This window comes from Hyposmocoma kahamanoa, unplaced genomic scaffold, assembly GCF_003589595.1.
Source record: "Hyposmocoma kahamanoa isolate Upper Pololo Valley unplaced genomic scaffold, ASM358959v1 67, whole genome shotgun sequence".
In the NCBI taxonomy this organism is placed as follows: Eukaryota; Metazoa; Arthropoda; class Insecta; order Lepidoptera; family Cosmopterigidae; genus Hyposmocoma; species Hyposmocoma kahamanoa.
In genome coordinates this window covers 2,643,501-2,667,332 of record NW_020653855.1, presented here as the reverse complement: position 1 = coordinate 2,667,332, position 23,832 = coordinate 2,643,501, and the positions used below count along the sequence as shown (strand labels likewise).

General features: G+C 35.8%; 2 protein-coding genes across 3 annotated transcripts in view; both read right to left on the bottom strand.

Moving 5' to 3' along the window:
* The window catches only part of LOC113232233, a 387,138-nt gene extending 372,201 nt beyond the window's left edge, over positions 1–14,937 (bottom strand). For both annotated transcript variants that reach the window (XM_026466895.1, XM_026466894.1), the window contains exon 1: positions 14,353–14,937. In XM_026466895.1, coding sequence (XP_026322680.1) covers positions 14,353–14,416 — 64 coding nt within the window. In that variant the 5' untranslated portion in view covers positions 14,417–14,937. The remainder of the gene's footprint in view (positions 1–14,352) is intronic.
* Positions 14,938–17,079: 2,142 nt separating this feature from the next.
* LOC113232247 overlaps positions 17,080–23,832 on the bottom strand; it is a 25,614-nt gene continuing 18,861 nt past the window's right edge. The window contains exons 2-4 of the mRNA XM_026466911.1: positions 19,803–19,904; positions 17,742–17,866; positions 17,080–17,591 (exon numbers count right to left, since the gene is read on the bottom strand). Coding sequence (XP_026322696.1) covers positions 17,103–17,591; positions 17,742–17,798 — 546 coding nt within the window. The 5' untranslated portion in view covers positions 17,799–17,866; positions 19,803–19,904 and the 3' untranslated portion in view covers positions 17,080–17,102. The remainder of the gene's footprint in view (positions 17,592–17,741; positions 17,867–19,802; positions 19,905–23,832) is intronic.

The window sequence follows — 23,832 nt, the reverse complement described above, 5'->3', positions numbered from 1 at the left end:
CGAATATGGCACTCATTTCTAAATCCAAGATGGCGGACACGAGTTTTCAAATTAATGCAATATGGGTATCATTTTCGAGGTACTTGGGGGTGCTCATTTCTAAATCCAAGATGGCGGGCACGATTTTTTCAAAAAATGCTATGTGGGTATCATTTTCGAGGTATTTGGGGATGCTCAATGTGAATATGGCACTATTTGTAAATCCAAGATGGCGGGCACGATTTTTCAAATAATGGCAAGTTGGGTATCGTTTTCCAGGTATTTGGGGGTGCTCATTACGAATATTGCTTTTGTTTGAACTGTCGTGTTTGCCACCTTGGATTTAGAAATGAGTGCCATATTTGTATTGAACATTCCCAAACATCTCGAAAACGATACCCAACTTGCCATTATTCGAAAAATCGCGCCCGCATCTTGGATTTAGAAATAAGTGCCATATTCGAAACCTAAAACCGAAAATGCCATAAGCAAACATTAAAGAAAATAACTGTTAAAATAGATTAAAAAATCGCTTAAGAATGCTCCCCTTTTAAGAAAATAAAATATTTTAATATAAAATATTTCGCTTGAGTTACGAAAAGAAAGACATATAATAAGCTATCAAAGTTGTACTGGTGGTGCCAACACTATAGTAGAAACAAATATATAAGTACTGTAAATTTGTTGCAATATGTGCTCCAACTCAAATAAAATTAAAATAAATAATTATTCAATAAAGCATGAACGCAGAGCCGTTAAAAGTATTATAAAATAATTAAGTGTCCCAATCACTTACAGGAGTTAACGAAAACATTTAATGTTTATTAAAGTAAATATTAGTTCAAGATGCGCAAATAAATCTAAATTACAGGCACCACTAAAATTTACGTAATATAATTATTTTGATACAGAATAGCAAAATGGGGAGAAAAAAAATTCGTTACTTTGCAACACTTTCGTATCTTGTTGCCGCGAAATTATTTTTCTGTTTTAGTGAATATTTACATAAAAATATGAGTTGAAACGCATTACTTACTTGTGGAATGCGATGTTAGTGTCTATTTTATGTTTGTCTGTTGTATTTTTACACCCATTTACCGCACATTTCGTCATTTTTAGCAAAAAATTTTGGAGCTGTTCGCGGTGCAATATGACCTTGAGCACTAACAGCCCGCGCGCTCCTGGGACGCGTTTGGAACCCTCTACTAACTTGCCTCACTTAGCGTGTGCGGGCTAGGTTTCTATGCGTTATTATTCTAAGGTTACACATAGAAAATGAAACTATTTTTATTTTTTATAAAAAACAAATATACGCGATTTAAATTCGGAAAAATAGTTTCATTTCCTATTTTTAGTTCTTTTAAAAAACAAAATTATCAATCAATATTTCGCAACTATCATAATTTGGTGAAATTACAGGCACATGGGACTTCTCAACTTACGTCTCAGGGTGACGAGCGCAGTGGCAGTGCCCCTCAGATCTTAGCGATTTAAAGCACTGAGTGGTACTGCAACTGTTATGGACAGGCGTATAGCTTACTATCAGGCGCACGACTTGTTCGTCCCGTCACTTAATATTATAAAATAAACAAGTGACATTATTTTTTAAAACAATAAATATATATTTATATGAAATTATATCAATATTAAAGAAATAAATTTACAGGCGTAACGCTCTGAGCGAAAAAAAATACATTTGTTCGGTATAGGACAGATTCGGGGATTGGGCAGAATCTTGGATTCGACAGATTACCTACACGGCAGAAAACCTACAGTTGTGCACAAAATATCTGAATATGTCCTTATCACACTGGCGATATATATGGTCACTTCACGTAGGTATAACTAAAGAGTTGCCAGCAGAAACAGTGCCAGTACAAACATGTTTCGCGTTGTATTAAATAGCATGCAAAAGTCTAGTTACAAAATGTTAATTCACTACCACCATTAAGATTGTGATATGTCACGAATTTACAAATGAAATAATGTCAAGAATGGAAATGAAAAATTAAAACATTGTGAATGAATATTTAGTACAATAATTTGGCATTCTTGTGAAAGATTATGAGGTGCTACACTTTTTATCATTCTTGACATATCGTCGCCTTACTTTCTAAAACTCGTATCTTAAAACACAAAGTTATTAAATGCAAAAAATTTATTATACATACAAATTTTGCAGGCTAATTTTCCATTCTTAAAGTAATGCATCCAAATTAATGCCCTTGATAAGAAATTTAAAATAAATAGAACGTTTTGATATCTCCTGAATAATCACTCTTTATGAGATACGAATTTGAGAAAGTAAGGCATCGATATGGAGTTCTTAAGTTTTTGTGATTACCCAACGGGCTTTACACAAACACTCTATCGTACGTGACTTTGGAAGGTAAAGGGAAAGACCGCGCGATTGCGCTCATAAGTCGCGTACTTTAACACGCGGTCTATCCTGCGCTATTAGCCTTTACACGGACACTCTTTCCGTTGTAACAAAAACGAACACGAGCCATTGCGCGCGAAAGAACGGTAGCTTAAAAAAATTCGAACCAGGTCATCGCTCACGATTGCGCGTGCAGATTTCCCCGCACGCAGTCCTGTACTATCGTTATAAAATGAATATCGCCATTTTTTTTTCGAACAAACCTAACTTTCGGGGTCTGTACGGGTCCCATGGGACGATGGAATTTGTATGAAATCCAATGAACCAGATTCATCCCTTAAGTTGCCACCCTTAGAGGTGGAATATTTTCTTCAAATTTGTTTGAGACCACTACTGATGTTACCCTTTTCAACAAAAAAAAAGTATCATCGAAAACGGTTCATAAATGTCGGGGTAATCGCGTGACATACACACGAAAAAAATACAGTCGAATTGTGAACCTCCTTCTTTAAGGTCGGTTAAAAATAGTTTTATTTTTAATTGATTTATTTTAAAATTGCACGTGAAGCTATTACAGGGGTCGTACAATGAACTCTTATTACGATTAAGTTAAGGATATAAATAAAAAATACATAAATAAAGTACCTATAACGTTTATTTATATTTAGGTATACACCCATTAATAAATTTAACATTACTCATTACATTACATTACTTTTAAATTGAATTTTATTAACGAAAAATCATTATTATTAATGAAGTAAATTATGAAAGATTTAATTAAATTGAATTTACGTAATAAATAATAGATATAATTATAATTGTAACACTTAACATAAATAACTTTAGCAACATTTGTAATAATCGTTCCGAAGTTTACCACTAGATGGCATTGACATAGAAAACGCAATTTCTGAATAGCGGTGTTAAGATTTTCCCAAATGACCTATAATCAGTATTTGATATGAAATTGATCTGATCTATTCTTCGACTTGTGGATAGTTGTAATTGATCGATTCAACGATTGCATGTCTACGGTTATCGTTACTAAGGAAGCATTTCGAAGTTGCGCCCATCTTTCGGGACAGGTTACGGAACACCTCTGAGTTGAGTGTATTTTTGTAAGATTCGCGCCCACCGGGACTTGCATCCAACGGCACGAAGCCATTACAGCCTACTACAATGGCGCCCAAGGCATAAATAGAATCCCTTTCTTTGGACACCCCCACTTACTACAGTGGCGCCCAACAAAACACGAAACTGCTGTGCAATAACCCAAGCCTTCTTTACCAAATTTCGTCGTTTGATTCCTGGACATAGTAAGGGGGCACCAGCTAGCCAAGCGAATCTCTACGGCCCTCTCCTACGACATAATTAATTAATTTATATTTTAAAAATGGAGTGTTCGCTTAAAATGTAGCACGTGTCGCACTGCACTGTCCCTACAATAATATTGACTGGATCGCTCATTCTTATAACAATACAAAACGAATCGTTGTGAGACAGCGCTACATGAAGTGCATATCACCATCTCGCTTTATGACGTTACGAACCTATTACTAAACGTAATAAGAGTTCATGGTAAGGCCCTACGCTGCTTTGCGGTAGAAACAGGTAAGCTGGCAGGCCAGACAGACCGGTTCTGCACAGTCAGAGATCCGGTAAGGTTAACCGAATATTAAAGCTTTTCAGCTGTCAACATACAATTTTGCATGGTTATTCAATTTCGCCGACTCCATTGACGCTTTAAAGTTTATGGTTATTCGTTCGCATATTTATGACGTATTGTTCAACTTGATTTAACTTTGTTTTGTTTTGTTATTATTATTGTACATTTCCACATACGAGTATGTTGTATTATGGTGAATCATTTCTGCAATAGTCTTAAGGTGAAATGAGACCCAAAACGTTTCGTTGTACGGAAAATCGGTTTTTCGACTTAAAAATTGCAACTTTTTTTTTATTGATAATGAAAACAGACGATACCAGTAGTGAATTATGCTAATTATTAACTTAACTGCCTCCGTGGCAGAACGGTTACCATGCCGGACTGCCACTCAGAGGTCTAAGGTTCGATTCCCGGGCCGGGAGAAATATTTGTATGGCCTACACTTATTTCTCTCGTGAGTTTGGGTGTAATTTGTAGTTGTCTATGTGTGTGTCCATGGCACCCGCGACACAGGGTTTCCCCAATACGGGGCTATGTTGAGTGTGTGCGTTAATTATTATCGATATTAAAATTCTTTATCAGAAAGAAAAGGTGATTGTCAGATAGGCCGCAATTCCAGGAAGCCATGGATTTGTTCTTATCCATAATTTGATAGTGTAGTACACTCAGCCACAGCCAAGCAGCAGTAGAGCTCCTTGTGAAAGAATTCGTCCAGGGAAATATTGCCACCACACTATTTCTGCCGCCAAGTAGTTTTTTTAACGCACACACTCAACATAGCCCCGCACTAGGGAAACCCTGTGTCGCGGGTGCCATGGACACACACACATAGACAACCACAAATTACACCCAAACTCACGAGAGAAATAATTGTAGGCCATACAAATATTTCTCCCGGCCCGGGAATCGAACCTGGGACCTCTGCGTGGTAGTCCGGTAATGTTACATTTCCGATTTTGAAGGGTACATAAGGGCACATGAGACTTCATGTCTCAGGGTGACGAGCGCAGTGGCAGTGCCCTCAGAACTTACTGATTTAAAGCTCTGAGTGGCTCTGCAACTGTTACGGATAGGCGTGTTGCTTACCACCAGGTGCACGCCTTGTTCGTCTAGTCATTTGATTATTAGATTATAAAAAAAAAGCTAATCGAACCGTCAAATTATTTAAATATATTATTTTAATGTAATCGTTAGTAGTAGAATTGACGAAGAAATAACAATAATGTATATCAAGAAAGGTTTATTATAATTTTGATCTATAATAAAAGAAAATTTAGACGAGACCACCAGTGAGAAGAGAGAGAGAGAACATAGTGAACATCGGTCCTTAGTACATTAATTATTATCAATAAGTAATTAACTTGGTAACCTGGTAACCTAACTAAGTTATCGCTAGATAACATTGCATTGACAATTCTCACGATTCGTGGAATATAAAATGCTAGTTAATTTATGTAAATATGTGGCCGTGCTAGCTTAATGTTTTGACCTACCGCGTCTCAAGCAAAGACCATGGGTTCGAGTCGCTCCTTACCCTTTTAAACCGGAACGCGGTAATGCTAACATTACTGCTTGTCGGCAGAAATAGGTAAGGGTGCCAATAGTTCCCTGGAAGATCTCTTTCACAAGAAGCTCTACAGCCGCTCTCTGCTGAGTATTTTCACAAAAAATTAAGAATATCATGTTATTAAAATATCATGGTATTCAAAAAAATCAAAGAAGAGACCATGGAAAGAACGATCAAAGTCACCTAAAAACATGTTTTGAGCTAATCCGCCATCAAATTCGTTAAACGACCGTATTTTGCTAAATCAGGACAAGGCTAATAAAGTTTAATATCCTGAAAAATTAACTTTCAGTTTTAGGCATAAAATGCTTGAGACTAAATGGTAGAAGAAGAGTTGATTTATGAACGTTTTTTAGGTAAAATGGATTACACAGGGTTACACGTATTATGTCAACATTGACTTTATTTTCAGGTGGCATTTTTGCATTGCCTTTTTCAGCAACATTGAATAAGTTTTCCAAATTAAAAATTAATTATTCCTAAAGTTCTTCTCAAGTTACTTTGAACGTTCTTTTCCTGGACTCTTTAAATATAGAAAGTCTATTTAGTCGAAAAAAAAAATCCTGTCACGTATCATAAAATTTAATTACATATCGATATCGAGTTCTTAGGTTTTCGCGATTGTTACACATAGGAAATGAAACTATTTTTCCGGATTTAAATCGCGTATATTTGTTTTTTCAAACAAACCACCATGGGACCTGTAAAGGGCCCGAAACGTCGGTTTGTTTGAAAAAACAAATATACGCGATTTAAATCCGGAAAAATAGTTTCATTTCCTATACATATCGATAGCTATCTAGAATAAGTGGCCCTATCTCAAAAGCATCTAGTTCACCAGTTCATGGTTTAAAAACCTGTTCCTAAAGACAAAATTTAAAGACTTAAAGAGAGAGAGTTAATGACGTTCCTGCGACGCAAAATTGACATATCGTAGACCATCTCAACGTTTGCATGTGATTATTTTAACCAATGCAAAGCTCGGAGTTCCATCACTGTAAAATTTAGCATATCGATGCCTTACTTTTTTCAAACTCGTATCTTATAAAGAATAATTATTCAGGACATGGCAAAACTTTTCTTTTTACTTTTTAAACTATTTATTTTAAATTTCTTATCAAGGGTTTGATTTGGATGCATTACTTTAAGAATAGGTAAAAGTCAGTGTGTGATTATGAAGGAAATGTGACGTGAAATCAGCATGCAAAATTTGTATATACAATCCATTTTTGCATTTCAGTAGCTTTGTGCTTTAAGATAAGAATTTGAGAAATTAAGGCGATTTTCTGAACAAATCCCAATAATAAGCCAAAAAAAGAAATATTTTGGATTGGAATTGAAAATAAATATTATACACGAAAACTAAGCTAGAAATAAAACTTTATTACCATAATAAGAACCAAATAATCTCTACTCTATATCACATAAAAATGATTTACATATTTACAGGGGAAGACGAATGCATCAAAAGCGTGTAGGAAATGCGATCCCAACACTAATGCATTCCCCGTAAAACGGTTTTAGGCACCTTTTAACTGGTTAAGCGCCACATTCATTAGCCGACATGTTGGTCGTGTTGGACCCATTGTGTACAAAAACGTAGCGGAGAATAGCACAGTTGTAGTTAGGAAATTAAATTATTTTGTTCCGGATCTAAAATGGTTTTTTCTTTCGTTTTATATAATTTTTTGTTGGTGTATTTCAAAAAACAAATGTACGGGTTGTTTTTTCAAATACACCAACAAAAAATTGTTTAAAACGAAAGAAAAAACCATGAAAAAATATTTTCAACTTAAAACCTAAGAACTCATCAAGGTCTAATTTCTAAACTGGTTCTGGTACGGGTGTTCAGGAAACTTATTACGTTCCTCTGGTACTCTTGGTTTAAGAATTCTTTATTTTGAGACCAGGTAATTGGAGAGTGGTCTATTAAAACAACAATCTGTAGTTCAATTTTGTGAATAGGTCTTGTTTATTTACTGTTCACAATGTACTGCCTAATCGACACGACATTTTTCGTCTGAAATGTCGGACGACATGTCGGTCAGCGTAAACACCTTGTTAAGTAACGCGGGCGACATGTTAGACAGTGTATGGCATCCTTTACATAGGGGATCGAATTTCTTTTTTTTTTGTGTTTACATTTTCAGAGAACATTTTAGTGTATTTTAAATAGTTGTTTCGCTACCAGCCACGGGCCTGTGTGTTGGGATATTATGCAATTGCTTGTTGAGGAGTTCACAAACTTTTAACAAAATTTTAGTTGACAAAAAAATTATTTATCTATAGATTCTTAGGTTTTCGCTATTGTTACACATGGGAAATGAAACTGTTTTTCCGGATTTAAATCGCGTATATTTGTTTTTCAAACAAACCAACGTTTCGGGCCCTCTCATGGTCACGGTTGACCGAGTCAACCGACTTGTTTGAAAAAACACAAACGCGATTTAAATCCGGAAAAATGTTATCTGTTTATTAAAGCTAGTGATAATTGTATTAGTATGTAATCTTATCTTTAAACGATCAAAATGGTTACGAGTCACGCATGCCGCACCACCGCAAGGAAAATATGAGCGATTACAGAAAAAAAATATTAAACCCTATTTTGGGGCGGCAGTTTATATTTTAATCATCCCTAAAAGGTTGTTCCTTTAAAAGACTAACGTAAGAAGTGTTAGTTACTAACACATACTAAACAATATACTATTTGCATGCTGAGCTCTTTCTCGAGATACCTTAAGGTTACCAGGCAAGTACAACAGGTTTCTCGCAGTATTCTTGTATAATAAATATATCTGGTCACATCTTTAACTATGAATTTCTCTGTACTATGTTTGCCAGAGCAACGAAATTAAGAGCAGATTCAATTCGACTGTATTATTTTGGTGTGCATGTTTCGCGATTAGACCAATTTCAATAATTCTTTTTTTGTTGGAAAGAGGATAACTCTGTATTGGTCCCATTTAAATTTCAAGAAAATATTACACCTCTAAAGGTGGCAGATGAATCCGGTTTCACGTACTTTCCGTTGACCGATTAAAATTTGGCACTATTTGCCAAATGTTTTTTTAACAGTTTGCACAAGAATTCGACAAAATCTGACAACCTTACGCGTTGAATCATCCACTGCCGGCAGGATATAAGGAAAAGTTTTCCTTTTGAAAACGCCGCTCGTGGGTGTTGACAGTCAATTTGTTATAAACTAATATGGTATTGTGCATATTTTTCTGAGATTTTTACTAACAAAACGGCGTTATCAAGACAATATCATCTTTTATGTTGTTCATGGTTATAAAATTCTTAAGACTCCAGAAATAGACACAGACATTAAGCACGTGAGAGTAAGGGCGCGTTCAAATTAGCCTCTGTTAGAAGCGCTGCAGCCGCGTGACTGTCGCGCTGCTGAAGTGCGACCAAATTTTCCCATACCTTTTTTTATCCAGTCGATTGGAATAACTGGCGAAACTGTTATCCCATATTGCAGGGTGTTGTTTGACGCGGCGTCGTGGTGAATGTTCACTGATCCCACGGCGCCGACTCAACCGGCGAGAGGGAAACCCGGGGGGGTTTTAGTGGGGTAGGCCCTCCAGCCTGGAGGGAGAGTCCCCACATAACCCCTGAGTCTCCCTGGGCCCAGGGGTATCCATAAAGATTTCCCCCAGGCAAAAAAAAAAAAGGGTGTTGTTTGACATTCTTTATAAATTCTACAATTCGATTTTCATCCATCGTGGTTAATTTGAAAAATTTACATGCATACTAACTAACTCACTAACTGTGACTGCAACCGAGCATAACTGCAATCGAGCATGACTGCAGCGCGAATGTCTGCGTCGCTGCGCGGTTGCAGCGCTTCTAACAGCTACTTTGAACGCGCCCTTAAACTGAAGTCAAGAACTCGCAAGACAAAAAGAAATTAGAAAAGTCTGTTCCCTGAATTGGTTCAGGTTACCATGTTGATCCCCCATGCAGAGGACCAGGGTTCGATTCCCGGGCTGGAAGAAATATTTGTATGGTCTACATTTATTTCTCTCGTGAGTTTGGGAATAATTTGTGGTCGTCTATGTGTGTCCTTGGCATTCGCGATACAGGGTTTCCCTAGTACGGGGTTAAGAGTGTGCGTTATTATTATTATACTCAGACCATCACATGGAAGATAGGAGCGAAAGTGCTTAACCGTTGAGACGTTAGAAATGAAAATTTGTTATAACAATTTCGTTTGTTTTGACCTTCTTCTTGGGGTTCCTCTCCTATTTGAGGTTGGAAAATATCATGGCAATCCTGACTTTAGAGACTTTTTTATGAGAGAGGCGACACGCCTATCAATAACAGTTGCAGAGCCATTCAGAGCTTTAAATCGCAAGGATCACCGCCACGTTGACACATAAGTTGACGAGTCCCATGTGCCTGTCATTTCACCAGCACCCTTACCCTTCAAACGGCAGAAATAGGTACTTCCCTGGACGAACTCTTTCAGAAGCTCTAGCAAGAAAGAAACCAGTTTTTCACTGTTAATGAATTTAACTTAGAATACGACACAGAAATACTTAGTTTTGAAGACCCCACGTTAAAAATTGAATGATGGATAGGAGGTCCGTAGGAGTTAAGCGTTTTCCCAACTGTGTTATCAAGACATTTTTTTATGATGTGTTAGATATTTAGATAGATATGCTCAAATCAAAACAATTGTTTCTTTTTAATTACCTACGAATATTCTATTATTAATCTGAATGTGCTCTAAACGTGTCACAGAAGAAAGATGTGACTGCATATGCTCCAAAAAATCCACCCTAAGGGCGCATCTATTCGACACGAATTTTATCGCACTCACCCCGCGCGGTCGCCGGGAGGAGTCCACGGCGGCCGTCGCGCGGTCGAAGAGCGGAGTCCGCGTTACCGCCGCACAGCGACCGCGTACGTCTTACTGTCATGGCAAAATACGCTCTATTTGTTTAGCTTTTACGTTTTAATTTAAATGAGCGTCCGGCACGCGGGCTAGCTTGGCTTGGATTAGGTCTACGCAGCGGCCCGCGCGACAACCGCGCGGTAATTTTATTGAGAGGAATTTAAATGTTGTTGCATAATAAATAGAATTCAGATTCGCCATTAATGTACATGAAGGCGTGGAAACTGGGCGGTCACAATACGGCGGACGCGGCGCGGTAGTCGCGCGAAAACTTTCTCCTCGTGTAACTGGGCGCCTAGAGTAACAATAATTACTAGATTAAAATACTAGAACAAGTAACTCTTAATATATTTTATATATTAAGAGTTACTCGTTCTTAACTGTTAACCTTGAATTGTTCACAACATTGATCTGAATTTGTTGTATAATACAAGTATGTGGGACACATTTAGAGAACTTCTAAAGGATTACAGTTGAAAAAAATTCTTGTTTTTAATGAATGGTCTGGTATATTTGGCCAATAGGAACATTGTTATGAAAATGTTTAGTTATAAAATAGCAGAGCCCATGCTTGAGCATTTCGTTGGCGTGGTGGCAAGGCTCAACTCACACTGGCGCAGATTCGAAGCGTCGCGACGCGTCATGTTTTTCACCTGTAGTATATTCATCTCTATTTTCACATTTTTAAGGTACAACATTGTGTTATGCAAACATGGAGTCGAGCGTCTTCGCGCCGCGTAACGACGCGCGTCGACACGCGTTACTTGGGCGCAGTGAGGCGTCAGACGCCGACCACTCTGAGGGTCGTATTCCAGAACTGTATTCAATGCTCAAGTCAGGATTTGAGCAGACTTAAGTATGATTTCAAGCACTGGAAATACGACCCTAATGGCAAGGACTTGAGTATGATTTTCAGTGCTCACTGCAATACTCAAGTCCTGACTTCAGTATTGAGTAGAGTTCTAGAATACGACCCTGAGATCCGGGTGCACTAATGCGAGCGTTAATTAAAATGTAGCTCAAGCGGAAGGTGCAATTTTGTTTTCTTTTTATTTTTTCTTTTATTGCCATTTCAATGTTTATTTAAGTTTAATTTATACCTATAAACAAAAATATATATGATTGTTATTATAATATTTCAATTTGATATAAGAGGTTTTAGCAAAAATCCTTTTGTTATACATTACTAGCGGGCAGCGGGTGCTCGTGACTTCATTGAATAAGTACTTCAATAAACCTACTTACTGTACTATACTATTCTTCATAGTATTATTGGTTTTCCATACAAATTTTTTCCCCCTACAATTTATTCCCCTCCTATTTTACCCCCATTTAAGATTTATTTCTGTGACAAAAAGAAGACTTTCGAAAATACATCAAAATTGGCTGCAGTTTAAAAAAACTTAACAGACAGATAAAACAGAATAAGTTAGGATGACAAACGCATGTTCAACCCTATGAGGTAGCAAATCTACAGTCTGTGCTTAATATATTAAGTATACTTCTGCTACAGCTCTGTACCTTCTATGCCAATGTTGTCCTCTGATAAAAATAGGAATCTCTTCCAGAGCCTTTTTCTAACACTCATGAATGTCTGTAAATTTTGATGAGAACAAATTATTTACATCATAACAGAATATAAGGTGACCATATTTTAGATTTTAAATATGTTGCTGGAAAAGCATGGAGGCAAATAGCAAAAGATAGAGAGAAATGGAAATCTCTGGAAGAGGCCTATGTTTTAGGACAAGTTTACAACGTTTCTGCTTAGTTGGCTTGGCGTCTGACACGGTTTGCTAGAAGACGTCGGTTTGAATCTGGCCTATCTCTGTATTAATAATTATAACAAACTAGTGGAATAATTTCACGAAAAATAATTGAATATCAAGTTAATAAAAATTTAAATAAATGTTTCTGTATTAGATAAGTTAGTATGTAAGTCATCTCACTTATCAGTTATCTTATAATTCTTGTTAATCAGCAATAAAGGCTATAAATAAAATAAAACAGAATATACAAATTTATTTCGTAATTACATAAGTAACTGTTACCTTTAAAATAGTAAGTTATGTACAAAAAGCCAATGAAACTCCTAAGCATCTCCCTACTCAATGCTACCCCTCCACAAGTACACAATAATTGATACTAGGAAGGCACTTTCTGTTATCAGTGAACAGAAAAGTCATAGTCAAGAGAAGTTGTTTAATGCCTTGGTTCCAAATTGTTATTAGTGGTTGATCACAATAAATTAATTATCTTATTGCGCAGGCCCTCGAAGCCACCCTTATAAATTACTAATAATAATAAATTACTTCCTTTCATGTTAAAGGGGTTTATATAATCCAGGTAGAGGATGTAAAAACAATCAGAGAGTAAGAACCCACTTCAATAATACTATGGACCTTCACTCGTAGATGTAAATGGTGGTAAATGCAATAGATTAAATTACCAGTTTTAAAAAGGCTGTACAAGTTCTTAATAACCACCCCAACAATGTAATTTTTTTATAACATCAAGTAACGGGATGAATAAGTCGTGCACCTGATGGTACGCTACACACCTGTCCATAACAATTGCAGTGCCACACAGAGCTTTAAATGGCAAAGACCTGAGGGGCACTGCCGCTGCACCCATCACCCTGAGACATAAATTTTCAAGTCCCTTGTGCCTGTAATTTCACTAGCACCATTACTTCAAAACCAGAACACATTAATGCTGACATTACTGCTCGTAGGCAGAAATAAGTAAGGTGGCAGTACTACCTTGGACGAACACACACACAAGGAGTTCTACTGCTACTAATAATTAAAGTACAAATTACAAACATTTAGTTTGCACTTTATGTTACTCAACAGTAAGTGGAATATAAAAATTCAGTAAATCAACAAGGAATCTAGGCCCACAACATGTCAAGACACATACAAAACTGGTTTCAGATTACAGAGTATTAAATTACACTTTGCAAGAATTTCTATGAAGCTATTTCTAAAGAATGAATGACATCCTGCCAGTAACAAAGAATTCTGTTGTACCTTTAATAATGAATTAATATACTGGAATAAATTTTAAGAACACACAAAGAAAGGTCAATTAATTTTGTATTGTTAAGTATGCATAGATAGGTAATATGTACTGTGTTTCGAAAGCAATGACAAAGAATTGTTTTTGTTTTAAATTATGAATATTCTGTACATTCTAAACATGCTCTACATGCGGTGTATTGGTGCTGTTAATATTGCCCCCTGGAATAAACGGGGTACTTAAGAGGATAGATAGAGGTTTCCCTACTTCGAAACCAGTAAACGGAATACCTGTGCCGATTGTCTGTCTTATTTGTCTTCATAATTACCACTTAGAGTATTGAAATAACTATTATTTCTGGACAGGTCAAAAACAATAAATAATTCCAACATGTATTGTGTGTAATAAGTGTAGATAATAATTTTTATTCAAGGGGACCCATCAAATTGGTGTATCACACACAAATAGGTGAATTGTTTGTTATTAATGATTTTTTGAAATTAATTTAACTTAACAATGTTTTTCACAGTCTTTTTTAATTCTAAAATTTACTTGTGTACAAAGTTGAATGTATGATAAAATATCTACTAATTTGTCGAGTAATCAATCGATACACGTAAAATATCTTTTTTTTGTTTTAATCGAAATTCGAATCGCGAAAAATATAAATAAATTTTATAATTTTTGTTCAATACGAGATCGTTTCGAAATTTAAAGTGACGATTGGGTGTTCAAAAAATTTTAAAATTGATATTGTAGATGGATAATCTGTGAATTAATAAAAGTCTGTACAATTATGGGCAGGTAATAAAAATAAGTTTTTGTTTACTAACCTCTATGGGCTACAAAATGTTCCACACGACATAACAGGGTCGTTATCTCACCAATATCACACATAAATTACACGAAGCAATTCCACTTCAGTCATCACTAATAAATTAACACAATGAAAATATTTTGTTTCTACCAACACCGGTCGTATTGACCCGATGCTTGAACTTATGAAACCATGGGGAAAATATGCATTTTTTATTAACTTATATCGATTTAGGCTCCCAACGCATCGACTACTATACGCAACGGGAGTACGCGAAACAGGTTCCTTTATGTAACAATATCACTCACCAGCACCTTTGTAATTTCATTAAATAACACCTAAAAATCGATTTCACTAAGTTCACGATTCAAACAGAAGACTGCGGCGGCGTGAAATTTCATTATTTTCATACAACAGCCCCGTTATAATGGTTAACTCTGTATTTTTTACGATAAACACTATTGTTGAACAACAATAAAGGAGATAGACGTAAGTTATGGCTGTAAAAGACAATTTTCTATGTCATTTTTCTTGATACAATGGATGCAAACAATATATTGTCGAGAAACACGCACGACTCGACGCTCAGCACGCTCGCGGTGACACTAAAGTTCCGCGTAGATGTCGCCCTAATCTAGCTTTCCACCATGATGGAAAATGGCGGACGACAACCAGCCGTCAAAATACTACAACACGATCTCCACTTTAAGTACTAGTAATACAGACCAAAATAGATACATTCATGATTCTATTCGATAGTGTTAAGCGACCAATTTAAAAACGCCTGAATGCCGATGATATTGATAGCGCAAGGCGGTCAAGTTGGTTGTTCGCATTAAATAGAATGTCTTTTTGTCTGTTTTTCTTCATCACAATTTGGGAACAAAATATACGTACAGTTTTATTGTACGCTTGCGCGGATGTTTTCCTGCGTGTTTGTTGTAGGAAATTAGTCTTTATATCACTTTAATTCAAGGTTTAGCCCTAATTAGTCATAAAAGGAAAGCAATAAATTATTTTTACCGGACAAGGAAAGGATCGTGATAACTTCATGATAGTGATAGATATTGTCATGATACTTTGAATGGATTTCCTATAATAGTGTAATAGGTACTGTAATTTTGTTTCATTATCATTACTACCTACGACATAAGTCTGTAATATTATTTTTATGTTATGTGTACGTACAATACTCTAGAGTATAATTAGGTTCTCTTAACTGAGCGTGTTTAAGTACCCTAAAATAAGTACCAAATTATCTATCTGTGCGTTTAATAATTGATTAAAATTGATCAATTGTTTTCAGATTTAGCGATCATATAATTTATGATTATATCATTGACCTACCTAGGTCAATGCATTATATAGATAGATTAGATAATTTCAGATTGAGAGCCTTAAAAACCCGGTCTATTAAATTATGGACAAAAGTTGGTGTGTTTTAAACTATGCATTATCTACCGATATGGTTCAACCACATATATATACATATATCTATTATAAATATTTAAAACCAACCTAAACATCTGTTAAGCAATTAACTAACTAAGCGGAATAAAAGGCTTTTACAACTCCTTTAATCGTAGCAATGGAAAAATGAATAACAAAGTAGCTAACAAAAGAACACGAATACCGCTTCAGGCACTCAACCTCTGCCTCTCTTGTATAAAAATAAATTTAAAAAGTTAGGTACATGAAACGAACGGGTCGTGCAAAGAAAATTATAAACAAAAATGCACGAGAAAGAAAATTCTAATAATAAAAATCGTATCGAATATTAAATGGCAGTAATTAATTTTCAGGTCTTATTTGATGTTGTACTGAACAGATAGTTATATTTATTTAAATAATTAGTTTTATTTATTTAAGAGTACTACTTATTTTCTATTTTTGACACAGAGGTAAGTCTGCATGTCAGATTACAAAACATTTTTGTAATCTGAGGTCTGTATTTTCTTCATAAGAGAAGTCAGTGGTGTGGAAAATCGAATCATGTGAATTTACAATGCAGGTTTTCTTCGCTATATTTGCTTTTGTCATCAATGCAAATGACAATTAAATCTATTATTTATGAACATTATTCACATAATGTATTAATTAATGAAAACAAACAAGTATGTTTCTAGTCATGTGTCTCCACATAAGTTTTTCTGGTGAAAATCTAATTGTAGCGACATCTATCCGAGATGGTTTGACAACAAATTAAAATAGGGGTTCGCATTTAGTTTGAATCAACTCTATCAGGTACCTGCTTTCTTCATAGTTGTCATAAGTTCTAAAGTTTTTAGATAGATGGCGCTTACAATAATTTTAAATAAGTGTCATATTGGACAGAAAATGACTATTATTAATAAAATTATTGTAGTTGTTTTGTTAAATTGTTTCCGTTAACGGAAAGGTAAAAGTTTAAAATCACACGCGAGCTGAAAATATTCTAATGTTTTTCTGGTGGCGGGAAGGAATAATAAAACAATCATAAAAGCACATTGTTAATTTATCCATAGAATTGACATGTATATTATATTATATAATATTTAGTCGATATACTAGACTTCGATATCGTATTGTTAAATAGCGCTCACAAAAGGGCGAAAATAAACAAAGTTAATAAAGTTGGATCTTATGAAATCTATATGGTTAAGATATTTATCCAAATGTAGCGAAGAAAATTTGATTTCTTGCCAGTTGTTTCAAAGTTAATTAAGTCAGGTAACAATATTATTGCATATATCTAAATTCTGGAAGTTATCTTATAATTACTTTGACCTAACGTTTAACGTTACCTAATTCGCAATAAGCTGGTTCCGCATATTCACTAGTATTAGCATTAACATATCGACCACCATTTATGACGTTGTCATATCTAGGATTCTGTTTCGGATTCAAATTCGCATAATTGTCCTCTTTTTGAATCTCGCTATACAATGGTTCGTCATTTTTTACGTTTGTTTTCTTTTTATTGGAATTAAATTCTATGTCCGCGTATGTAACTTCGTTTTTACGCAATCTTTTTGGTACGACTTCGCTATACAAATCTTGCGCCGGCTTTTGTCTTTGGTTTTTAGGGGTCGGTCGAGCATAGAGCTTGTTTATATCTTTTTCGTTGTACGGCACGCTGTAAGGCGACTCTTGGCTTGTACATGCGTATTGTGGTTCTTCGTCTATCCTGTCGAATGGGCGCGCGTAGTTTGATTCCAAATTTGGCGGGAATTGGCGTTCGTTACTTAAATTTTCGTATGTAGCATCTGGCTTCACCTGGGTGTTAATCATAAAATTAAATTTAACGAAAGAAAAGAAAGCATAAATTATTGTGAAGAATGTGTTGTTTAAATAACGAGAAGGATTTTTATGTGAATCTACACACATCTTTAATTTTATTAATAAAGTTAAAATTTTTTTGAATACCTTGATCCCCTTATCCAGTTTCCTACAACGGATCACACAGAAGAAGCACAAGCACATCGTAAAAATGGCCAGGGCTGCTGCCACCACCCAAAGCCACCATTTATTGCTACCAAATGGCGAAGTGTCTGTAAAAAACGGGAAAGATAAATATTTGTTGAGTAAGGTAGCAAAGCATTTTTTCATTTTTCATTTGTTCAGGGTTCATAACAGGGTTCAGGGTGCTAATTATTCGAGATAATTATCATGATAATAATCTTAATATATATACTTTGATAATTATTTATAAAATAAATTGGAACAACACAATGCTACCGCTAGCAATGTGTCGTGTCATGTGACACGTATCCTAACGTGTCAAATGCCAATCTCAAAAAGTCACAAACCAAATCGTTTTCTCAAAACATTTTTTTTCGTGTTTAATTAGTTATCTCTGTTTGTCATTTTTAGTAAAAAAATAAAGGTACAAAATGATGAATCAGCATGGATAATTATTGACTATAATATCGGATAATTATTATGACAATTATCAAAGAAAAATAAATATATTCATAGTTTCGAACCCTGCTTTCTAGTATTTTTTTCTATGTTATAAGTGACGAGTTTTTTTACTGCGCTCTCGCCCAAGTCGCGCCCTATTGTGCTAGCACACCTACAAGGGCACGGGTTTTCTATAAAGAGAGCGTAATACAACGTAAATGTATACGTAGTGTATTCTTTCACCGTTAAATTGCTACTAAGCATTAACAAAAATGCGTAAGTTATGGCGCCTTCAAATTAGACGCTTATAGAAGCGCTACAGTAATTTTTAGTTCACTCATTGTGACTGCAAAAGTGTCATGACAGTGGCGCTGCAACTGCGCTTCTAAATATTGTATGAAACTTAGTAGTGGCGTGGCTGCAGTGCTAACATTAGCGACGTTGCAGTACTTCTATAAGTATCTAATTTGAAGGCACCCTTAGAAATTCAAGTCAGTCACAGGCCGCCACAGATATTCGAACTGTACATCACGGGAATCTCGATTTCGAAAATTTCGAGTAGCGACAATTTTTAGTTTCGGCGATTTCGAGACTTTGGAGACTCAAGGAATTAATTAAGCAGTATAAAAATCGTATTAAAAATCTACTAAGACATCTGTATTTTTTTATTCTGGTTACATGAAAATGGCAACACTGTAGAGAGGAGATTAATAATATGTATAATCTGTGGAGAACGATAGTAAGTAATTTTTATTTCTAGGTTATTAACATCATTTTCGAATTGGTTCTTTCATAAAAACATGAAAACACTTTGCTTTTCTGGTCAGGAAAAGTAGCTACAAACGTTTGGGTTTTTCTTTATATAAAGACAATAGATATATATTATTATTAAATATATATTTAAAATCAATAGTATATTTCATTCAAAATTATCAAATTTATGGCAAAGTCTCTATTATTAAATGTGTAGGTTTGTGAGATTATATATAAATAAACTACCACTATGTAAATAAATAAAAAAAACTGTGATAGGTACAAAAGCAAAGTTTCAGGTGTATAGCTACTCTTTTGTACGTAGGTACTTGCTGCAAACAGTACCTTTTTGAAAATTCGCTATAAAGAGTAATATATACTAATACAGCGTTCGGTTTAGAAGTGTAAGGGTGCTGGTGAAATTACAGGTCTAGTCAATTTATGTCTCAAGGTGACGTGAGCCCCCAGATCTTTGCCATTTAAAGCTCTGAGTGGCACTGCATGTGTTATGGACAAACGGACGTGTACGAGTAGCTTACCATCAGGCGCACGACTCGTTCGTGTCGTCACTTGATATTTTAAAAAATTCTGTTAATATTGATTTTGTTTCAAATAGCCTGTTGTGATAGCCTAAATACCCATGGGTTAATGCCAATGGGTTTGGGAACCTATTTTTGAAATAGTCTCGAAAGTCTCTTGGGATTTTCGAGATGCCCCCTTGACTTTCAAGTGGGCACACTTGAAGGCTCATTTTCAAATTCTTAGATTTTTAATTTATCTATATTATCCCAATGAGTGTGTGAAGCATACATACAAAATAAATTGGCTTACTATTTGCAACGCTTTTCTCTGAATCAGGACTTTCTGTAGTAACCGCGTTTGTAGTAGCGCTAGTACTTGTATCAGTGTTTTCTTCGTCTGATTCATTGGAAGCTGTGTAAAGTAAGATAGCAAATTTTAATATTTATCTCGACACTGTTGAGTTTATTTTGGTAGCAATTCATTCTATAATACTTAGACACTTAGGATGCCTTCAGATTAAACGTTTGCAGAAACTCTGCAGTGGCGCGGTTGACAGAGTGTCTGTGTACCAGGCTTTACACAGACTCTCTATCGCACGTGATACAGCAATCGTGCGCTTGAGCGCGAGTGTAAAAACGTTGTAAGAAAAAAGGGAAAGACGCGCGAAGAGTCGCGCTCTCCATCACGCCCCAGTTTCTCACGGTCTATACTGCACTATTAGCCTTTACACTGACGCTCTTTCCGTTGTAACAAAAACGAACACGTGCAATCGCGCGCGACAGAACTTTAACTTAAACAATTTCAAACAGGTAATCGCGTACGAATGCGCGTGCATGCTTTCCCGCGCGCAATCCTTTACTCTCCTGATCATGCGCGATAGAGTGACTGTATAAGGAGGCTAATAATATCTAGTTTGCAAAAGAGGCGCGCGTCTGAAGCGACTGTAGCGCTACAGCTACGATTCTAAATATTGTATGAATATTCCACTGCTGCTGTGCTTCTATAAGCGTCTAATTTGAAGGCGCCCTTAAGCACACAATATTGTTTACCCTATATGGTGCTACCGCTAAAGCCAATAGCGATGCGCGTCTTTGAATGTGACTAATACTAATCGTTCGAATGCCCCAATCATTCGCCTAAGTCGAATCCAAGTACAATCATTCGACTCGAGTCGGGTGCACGATTCGAATGATTATTATGTCGGAACTACTTGGTCTCCACCAGATCATTCACCATGTCCACATCAAAATATCCTATCCGTCACATATGCGGTATTCACACATAGTAGGTTACTAATTTGTCATTCGAATGACAGTATTGGTAATTACTCCTGAGTCGAATATCGAAATCATTCGCTATCGCGCATCGCTAATAGGCAATGAAAACTCTGCCATATCTGACACTTCGATGGCCCCAATGAATGAACGATGATGTGCGGCGGTTTTGGCGGGAAGAAATTTATTTAAGTAAGCGCGGAATAATTTGTATCGGGTCTTTTACTTTTGTACTATGACTGAATAAATAAACCATCACAAGGGAATTACGTTTTGTTTAATAATAGATTCCATAAAACATTTCTGCCTAGCCATGACATGTGGGAAATACCGTAAATGTGACGGGGACATGGATATTTTCATATGGACAGGACTGGTGAAGTTCCGAGTAGTTCGGAGATAATAAAATCATTCCACTCGAGTCGAATTGTTATATAAGTAAAAAATAGTTCTTGGATTCGACTTAGGCGAATGATTTGCCCATTCGATTGATTAGTATTACAGTCCCGGCACGCTATGATGACCGTTTTGACAGATTACTATAGTGAGGTCAAATCTCAATCCATTATCGAAAGAAATATTATCAAATGCGAGTCGCATCTATAAGTTTGTAGATTTATAACTAGAAAGTTTTAATAAAACGAAAATAAATGTTTACTTAATATATCGTCAATTCGAAACTGCTTTGTTTTGCATTAAGCTTTGACGCGAGTTTGCCGGATGTAGAAGTTGTGCTGGACAGCGATCCTATAAGCGACGTTTTTAATAGATTTCATGTTTTAAAAGTTCGAGCTCCTTCAACGTAGTTATGAATTAATATCACAGACATATGTCTGTGATTAATACGAAACTTGATGAGCGGACAAACGTCAAAACGGCCATCATAGCGTGCCGGTACTTTAGTAACCTTTAAAGTCGCTCAACGATAATTGACATCACTTACAGTTCCATACGTGAAATGCTATATCGTAAATGATCGTAACTATAAACAGGGTTATTTGTGAAATATTGACGCGCTCGCGTCCCGTATGTTATTAACATCATAAACAACCACATTTGTTCCTACCTAATGACTAATGTGACAAAAACGGATGTTACCGAAAAAAATACCAAGCAGTAATAAAACAAAAAGCACCAGTATATTGTAGAATTTATTTATAAATAATACGACAAGAATGTTCTAAGATCTTGTCGATGAATCTTGACGACGTTGCCAAAATGGCTACCGCTGCCCATAGACAATTGCAACAATAAGCGCGTTTGCGCACAGCATCCCATTTCTATTCGTTCCGAATCCGACAGTATTTAAATCCAGAAAACTAGGATCCACTTCGGATGTCGCTTGTGCACTAAGTCTGATTCTAATTCGACAAAATACGAATATCTTTGTACACTTAAAGATAAAATGATCCCTGTGACATTTCCGACCGTCTTTTCTCAGACTCAGATACTCGGAAATGCAGTGAATGTATTTACTGATCGTGACTTGTAAATTTTAGCTCCATCCCTACCATTTGAAGCAGGACATAACAGTGCTGCTTTGCGGTAGTAATATGTAAAATCCAATACAGAATCAGGCAAATTTCTGTAAAAAGAAGGCTCCACATTTTTTTAACAAACTCGCCAGTTGTTATTATTCATATAAAGATTGAACAAACACAAAAAACCAGCTCCAATCTATTGCTACCGACCTTACCGTACTATTGCTATGCTATTATATGCTATTTATTATCATAAGGCTACATATAGTCGGAATTCCGTTTCGGAATATCCATTCGAGATTATGTACATATGTATGCATCATACACATACGTTTATTTCCGTTCGGAATAATAGTACTCAATTGAGATACGAGATGCATTGACTAATTTACGACGTGTTGCAGCCCTACAAAATCTATGGAAGACTTGCATTCGGAACGGTGTTTTCCTTGCGGAATTCCAAATGTACAAGCCACCATACGGAATTTCGATTCGGAAAAAATTTCGAAGTGAATAGTACAGCGGCGTGTGTGATACGCAACGGTCGGAAAAAGGTGTTCCACATACACAGCGTTGTAAAAACCACCAAATATTAATTAATTACAATTCCGGAATTCCGGAAAAGATTTTACTGCATCGTAGGACAAACTGTATAACCTAGGAAGTCGAAGTTGGATTTTAAAGTAATTCTGATGGTGCCATGTAAAAATTAGCAGTACGTAATTGACAGCCTTATTGCCGTTCCGTCAATGTCACCGTTAATATGCAGGGCGTGGTGCGGTATCTAAAGCTAGGGAGGGGCGGAGAGTGACTATTCTTGTTACTTTTTATTCTTGCTTTGGTAAAAGGTTATTGGGTATGATATAAGGGATTCCGACTGTATGTAGGCGGCCTAATGTAATAAGACAAGTATGAATTGTAACTCTATACAAACATAGCAGCTCAGGTCTTACGAATTTCTCTATGTGCTCGTTGCAGATTTTTGTATTTCAAGTTCTAACGGTTTTTCTGCTGTAGCGCCAACTATAAGAAACCTTTGAAAGTCTTTTCTTCACTCAGGTTACATCTACCAGTGAGTGATAAGAGATGTCGCTTTATTTTTTGCAATTGCAATATGTGCTTTGTTTAGTTCGATCTTTCTATCAATAATAAGAACAAACAAATGGAGTATTTTCACAAAAATAAATCAACATAATTATATTAAAAATATCATGAATTTAATAAAATAATTATTGTAAACTCACTCGAAAAGTTACTTTTTAAAATTGTTGTTAAATGCGCCGACTTTTTTGTATTTATAGTTGTAGAAACCTCCGTAGTTGCATTTGAAGTTGTAGTAGATATTTCTGTAGTAGCTCTACTTATAGGCTTCTTTTTTGGCGTTGATGTGGTTTTACCTAAAAATATTCTAATCGTCATTAAAATAGCTGTAGGTACATTGCACAGAACAATAAATACAATATGAGTGCTAAGTGGGCATGCCGAGTGCCGTACCCAAGATCGAAATTCATTTGGTCGATTAACGTGAGGTCGAATGAATGTTAGATTATTCTGTTACTGATCGAATAAACGAATGACCCAATC